The following is a 7347-nucleotide window of genomic DNA, read 5'->3' on the forward strand; positions in this document are numbered from 1 at the left end:
CACTTGTTATCTCTTATCTTTTTGTTAAATGTGGACCTTAAAGTATTCTCACCAAAGACGTTAACTGTGGTAGGTGATGGTTGTGTTAATCAGCTTGATAATGGTGGTCATTTCACAATGTATACATACATATATCAAACCATCCTACACTGAACACCTTAAAATATACAATTTTTATTTGTCAATTATATACCTCAGAAAAGGTAGGGGAAAAAAGTTCATACTAAAGACAACAGTCCATAACTTATCCTAGGAAGAAAGAGGCTACCAGGGGGAAGAGGAACTACAGTTCCCTTATTTTTAAAAATTAATGCTTATTAAATGTCAAAAGCATACAAGGCATAATAAAGAATATAATGATAAACTGTAGACCTGCCCATTAGCTTAAATACAAAACACAAAGAACCAGAGGTAAAACAGAACAGATGTAGATGACTAGATTAGTTTAATGGTTATCATATTTCTCAGCTTTGTTTTGCTACCACTGTAATTGTTCCTCTAAATAAAACTGTCATTTCTTCTTAGTAACTCTAAAAATACATTCTACTCCTCAGAAACAAACTGAATTTAATGCGCTGGGAAAGGAGGACTTTGAAGGACATGCAGTTTTTACACTATATAAGGACTGGAAAACTTCCATTTTTGAATGTAAAACTGTCTTAAAGGAAATCAATATAAGACCTAAACAGGTCACCCAACAAAATGCTGAGTAATAAGGTAAATCATTGTAAGTATTAATTAGATTAAGTTTTTGTTTCTTTGAACTAATAATTCCATACTAAAGAATTTAGCTGGAATCCTTTCTCCAAAGTAAAAATTTCAAAAGCAATTTTTTAAAGGTTGCATAAACTTTATCTGACTGTGCAAAGAAATGAAGAATGGTATCACCTCAGCCAGTATTAATATGTTTAGCTAAGGCCTTTTTTATCTATGAAATATGTACAAAGATGGTTGAACACAAGCAATTATCAGAGATCATTATACCTACCTTGAAAGATTATTGAGAATTAGAAAGTATAAGTTACACATTGCTATTTTTGTAACAAATGCTAAATTTGCCAGTATGTTTCTTTAAAACTCTAAATCAAGGGCAGGAAATTCTTTTCTCTAAAGGGCCAGAAAGTAAACACTCTAGGCTTTGCAAACCAAGAAGCAAGGTTGAGGATATTATGTTAGGTTCTTTACATAACAAGAGAAAACAACTTTGCACAAATTTTTATTGATGAAATTCAAAATATATTAACACTAGCATACAATTTTCTGGTAACACAGGTCTACTAATAAGAATGAAATTATCTTGGGGGGGATAACATTTCACATAATTGGGGTCCAAAGTTAGTGTTCTCTATCATCAAATCAACTGCACATGTTCCTCTATAGAACCAGTCTCAGTTCCTGAGCTTTACAAAATGGTCTGGGCCAGCCATATTTACTTTGTCATGCCTTGCTGTTCTAAGAACTAAAGTTGCTTGAGAAACAAATTAAAACACACTACAAACCTCTTAATTTCCAAGAGTCAGCTTCTAAGCCACTGCAATTCATCTGAATATGAAAATTTTAAATTTCTTAACATATAGTGCCTTATCTTTAACTATCATTTCTACACAGCAATTTATTCTTCCTTGACTCTTAGCTGTAGGCTAAGTATAAACAAAGAATAATACAATGCAGAAGAGAAATCTAATCCTTTTAAAAATCTTATTAGGTAAGAGTCCAAGTTATACAGGAATATAATTAGGGAATGAGGGAAACAGAAAATAACCAGGATTAAATAATTGAGGGCAGTAAATGACACAGTAAGATAAAAGCAGAGGAGAGTTGGGATTTCTCTATCAAACATGTTGAGGGGGGAGAAGGAGTCCGATTCCACTAAAATTTAATGAAAATGTTTCTTGAACACTTTTGGCAATATTAATTTGAAGTAAATATTTAGTTTTTAAATATATTCTGAATATTACTTTGAAAAATGTACTCATCTAATTCTAACCATTAATTTAAAACTACATAACTTCACACTGATAAATGCCTTTGCAATAGTTAAGAATACCTCATTAACTTTTTCAAGTTAGCTCTGTTCAAGTAATAGCTCAGCCTCACCAACAAGGGCCCTAGGCTAGAAAATCATTATTTTTGCCATAAAAGGATGTGCCTGAATACTACAACTGCCAAATTAAAGAAAATTCCTTGCTGCTAATCATAAATGAAGATATTAAACCTTAGTGTTAAGTGACATATTAAATATTTAAAATATTTTCTTATGAATGATAAAATTAACAACTTTAGTTTTCTAATAACTTCACTGAATTAGATGGTGGGAAATCTAAAAACCAACTAAACAAGATATACAAGCCCAACAGTATGGGGGCTGGAGAGATAATACTGCCAAATATAAGCATTAAAATTTAAAAATATCTTTCTTATACCTTTTCCAAGAGAGTCCAAAGCACTTTACAAGAATAATTTTTTAACGTAACATTTCTGGGAGAAGGGTAAAGACCCACTGATATTTGTATCTAAAAAATCTGGATTTCTGATCTTAGCACTTTATGCTCTATTACAAAAGCATTCTTATTTGACAAGTCTCCTCTTGCCTAGTAATTTGATGTAATACAGCAATGAAAGTTCTTAAAATTTTCAAAATTGAGGAAATAAGCTAAAGTGTGAGCAACTTAACAGTGTAGAAGTTGGCAAGAAATTCTCATTACTCATTTACTTTTAATAACCCTCAAGATATTTTTTTTTCCTAGATTTTTTATTTATTCATTTGAGAGAGAGCATGCCAGCAAGAGCTTGAGCAGAGGGCAAGGTCAAAGGGCGAGGGAGAAATCAGACTCCCCGCTGAGCAGGAAGCCCCGACATGCCATGTGGGGCTGGATCCCAGGACCCCGGGATTATGACCTGAGCCAAAGTTAGTCACTTAACTGACTGAGCCACCCAGGCACCCCAACCCTCAACATATTTTAACCTAAACTAGTGGCTAATATAGGGTGGAGAGCTGGCAGAAACAAGCACGTATATTTTGGGAAAGTTCTCTAGGTTTTTCTAGTATTCCACACCTGAACCAGAACCAATTTTCTACATATTTAACAGCCAAATTTTTTAAAAAATTTTATTTATTTATTTGAGAGAGAGAAAGAACATGAGAGGGGGGAGGGTCAGAGGGAGAAGCAGGGAGCCTGATGCAGACTCAATCCTGGGACTCCAGGATCATGACATGAGCCGAAGGCAGTTGCTTAACCAACTGAGCCACCCAGGTGCCCCTAACAGCCAAATTTTTTAAAAATTGTGATTTTATTTACATAACTATTGTCAGTGTTGGTACAAAATTCCTAATCATTCCTAATTTTCATTTCCTCTGGTTCTAAAGGTGGTCCAATTTGAATACACAGCATTTTTTTAAGCCCCATTAAAGATGGAAGTCATAGATTTTTAGAGTTGAACAGTGTATCAGAGATCATCTAGTCTGAATTTTTTGCTTCTTCAAGAAAAAGAAACTAAGACTCAAAAACATACCTAGGATCACAAACTAGAGAGTAACAGAGCTGAGACCTCAACTCTACTGCCTTGACTCTTCAGTGCCCTTTTAACCAGACCAAGGTGCAGGAGACTCCTCAGGCACCTCGAAATCAAAATTACATATACGAGAACTAGTCAAGAAATTTCCATTTCAACAATTACTTAGTGTGAAGAACTTTATTTATTTCAGAACCCTAAGTTTTAAGCAAAGTACATATTTATTTTCATGGTATAGTAAATACTAACAAAGTTGAGTTCTGATAATTTAGTAAATTCCCATAGTGTAAAATTCCAAATTATTGCCACTTTCATCTTAATCTCTTAAATTTAAGTAAAATGATCAAATTTCTAATGTTAAATTATTTTCTTCTACTTAACTACTCATAATGCAGTTAGGATTCCAGCATAGTGTAAAAGATTAAGGCTGGGAATCAAGACATACAATACTCTGCTAGCTTAGTAACAAATATCAACCTCTCTGATTCCATTTCTCATCTCCTGATCAGTGATTATCATATTGACAGTAACTATTTATTGTAAAAACTTAGTGCCAGGAATGTTATCTGTATTGTTTCTAACTCTCACATTTTTAAGATAGGCGTTATTCACCTATTTTACAGGTGAGGAAACTTAGGCATGGAGAGAGAAAGTTTTCCAAGAAACTGAGCTAGTTAGTAGCTGAGCTGGAATTTAACACCAGCTCTGCCTAACACCAACCTAGAGCCTATAGGTCCTTGCATTACACTATTTTGCTCATATCCTGATATGTGTGATTCTAGTCTGGTTGAGTGAATACCATATTTACAGGATTATTAGGGAGATAAAAATGATAAAACAAATAAAAATACATGCTGAGGAAACATACTGTGGCACTTTCTCCAGTTAATAAACCAAAAATGAATTTTTAGTAAAAGATTTAAAAACTATGCTATTGATACTATTCTTATTACTATTAACTTCAAAGTGAGCATTGTACAATTAAAGGAAATATTTTGTTTTTAGAAGTAACATTGTAGATTATACTGTAAAACAGGTATCTTCATGCTTATTCCAGTAGTTGAAATAAAATTACTCTGAAAGTCCTTATTAAATCACACACACAAATTTAAAGTATTTAATAAAATTAGAAAAAATGGCATAACCTGATAGGACAGAAGAAATCAAAAGAACTTGATGCCAGTTCCTGACCTTTCAAACAGATAAAAATACCCTCTGGTGTACAAGAAAAGAGAATGAGCAGATTTTAATATTGGACATCTCTAGGAAGTATTTACATTCTAGTATCAACCTACCTTAACCACTACAAACAGATGAAGATACTATGATTGCTGCTCTGACAATCAAGATGTTTCTCCAAGTTTGTCATGTTTTATATCAGTAAAATGTTCAGTAGATAATGTACAACTAATTCTGTGTAGTCCTTGACTCTTTTTTTAAAATTTAAATTCTAGGAAGAAAAAAGAAAAAAAAAACTAGGGCGAACGTAGGGCATGGTTATTACACGCAGCCTAAAAGCAAAACTAGAATTGAAGATTCTGGTTATCTTTTACCTATATCATGCCTTACAACTAAAAGCAGTTATGAGCCCCAAATGAAAGGTACTGTGCGCACTTCGGTCATATGTCCTAATACGTGACCTGGTAACACAACTTCTTTACATAAAAATCAATGCCTCTATGACCCTGCTCCTTTCCCTAACAATGGCCAACGCGTTAATCTCTGTAATCCCCACACGAGTAATGACACTCCGACCAAGTCAGTTCTCCCGGAGTTACATCTAGACAGAACTTCTTTTTTTCCCCACTGTTTTTTAACCTCCATTGACGGCAAAAATCCCAACAGAACCACACGAACCGCGCATTAAAAGGGCGTTCTTCACCCGACCCACCCCCTGCATTAAACATTCATTCCGTCTGAAACCCTGTCTCAAGAGGAAGCTCGAACAAAACTGCAAAATTCCGGAAACACACAGAAAGAAAAAGGAGAACGAGAGGAAGAGAGGGAAGACGCAGGGGAGGGCAGAGTTAGCCTGTCAACCTCCAGGGAGCTGAGGCTGGAGTGGAGCAGACGGGGAGGACCCGGTTCCGGGGCAGCGCCGACACCCACCGCCGCTCCCTCCCCTCACCTCGATCTCGCGGATGTTGTTGGAGGTGACAAAGATGCCGATGCCAATGGGGATGAAGATGAGGCCGATGATGAAGAAGGTAGGTAGCACCGTGCCAGCCGTAAGTATGGGCTGCCAAGCCGGCAACCGTTGCTGTTTGAAGGCCGTGTTATCCGGTCTCCGGCTCTTAACGGTACCCCCGGGAGCACACGGGGGTCCACCATCCACTTCATCCTTCGCGTTATAGTTCATCGCCATCGACCCCCACGGCGCGGCTCCGCGACGCGCAGGTGGACCACCCAGGGGACCCGCCTGCGGACCCTGACAGAAGACGCGCAGGCGCCGCTGCCGCCGCCGCCACCTCCGCTGTAGAGGCGGAAGAGGCGGGACACCCTTCCGCAGACGGCCGCCGACCGGAAGCGGGAGTCGGCTGGGGACGCCAGAGGGAGGGAGAGAGGAAGGAGGGAGAAGACTGAGGGACAAGGGGAGGGGAAAAGGGAGGAGGATAGAAGGGGGAGGGAAAAGGCGGACGCACCCTGATCATTTGCCCTGTGACGACAAAGTGAGGGCCTCAACCCCCAGAGCGTGGAGCCACGTTGCGCTTGCGCGTCCCTGGGAGCGAAGAGGTTTCGACGCTTACGCAATAGGTGTGTCTTGGCTTCATTCTCCGAAGCTTCTGTTCTCGCTCATCTGCTTCCTGCTGTGGTTATCATGGCAACGGCGGTGCTAGATCGCAGGTCCGACCCGCCTGGCCGAAATCACCCTCATCAGCCCTGGAGCTGCTGACAAGTCTTTCTAGTGACTTCGGCGCCAGACTGGTTTTTGTCTTCCTCGAAGCCCTCTCTGAAGGGAATCGGCGCATTTAAAAGACCCTACCAAGGGAGCTTGAGCCTGGTGGGATGGCAGTGTTTGCTTGGGTTATAAAACCGATTTTTTCTAAAATAAATAAACCTCCAAGGCGCAAATGTAAACGTTAAGTGAGATGCGTGGTGGGTGACCCTTTTGTACTAAAGTCAATAATAAATCATGCCAGTTGTTTAACCCTGTTATCTTGCCACTTGTTCTCACTTTTTTCCTCCACTAATGGTCTTAATGTTACCTTTTACCTTATTTTCTGTGTCCACTTTTCTCTTTTGCACATTGATTTAAGAAGTCTGTTGTAATAAGCTGTAGGTCTTTACTACGGATAATCAAAAACCTCAACAAATTATGGCATCACTATAAAATGAGATACTATGTAGACGGTTTAAAACTGCTAAGTATTTGATGATCCAAGGAGATACTCCTGATATATAAAAAGTAGGTAAATGATACCAAAGTAGTATAGGTATAGAGTGTAAAGCCCAACAAAAAAGTAGTGGCAATCTATTTTTTGCACTATATATTTTTTGCACTTTTATGTATTTTCCAAATTTTCTGGATAAGCAAGTACTTGTAAGTTTTTTTAAAAATTATATACATTTCACATTATATTGGCATCTTTGAAATCCAGACCGGAGAGTAAGTCACATCATCTGACTTACCCAAACTTTATTTTCTTTCAGACTTTGTACTTATGCCTTTTGTAAGGTAAACCAAGGAAAGGGAAATGAAGAGTGTTTAGGCCTCAAATTTAAAATTAAATATGTTTTCAAAATGATTACAAGTCTCAAGAGGTGAGCCAATCGAGTATTTATCTGGCAGACAACTGGCTTGCTTGGTTTTGCTTTTATATGACATCCATTATC

At 37.8% G+C, this 7347-nt stretch overlaps 1 protein-coding gene across 1 annotated transcript in view; it reads right to left on the bottom strand.

The window, feature by feature from the left end:
• Window positions 1-6001, bottom strand: part of CDC50A (cell division cycle 50 P4-ATPase accessory subunit A) — a 32953-nt gene extending 26952 nt beyond the window's left edge. Inside the window, exon 1 of the mRNA XM_006729783.3 lies at window positions 5642-6001. Within this exon, the coding sequence (XP_006729846.2) occupies window positions 5642-5878 (237 nt within the window). The 5' untranslated portion in view covers window positions 5879-6001. The remainder of the gene's footprint in view (window positions 1-5641) is intronic.
• Between the last annotated feature and the right edge of the window lie 1346 nt (window positions 6002-7347).

Source organism: Leptonychotes weddellii, chromosome 8 (assembly GCF_054177405.1).
Source record: "Leptonychotes weddellii isolate Sample4059 chromosome 8, ASM5417740v2, whole genome shotgun sequence".
In the NCBI taxonomy this organism is placed as follows: domain Eukaryota; kingdom Metazoa; phylum Chordata; class Mammalia; order Carnivora; family Phocidae; genus Leptonychotes; species Leptonychotes weddellii.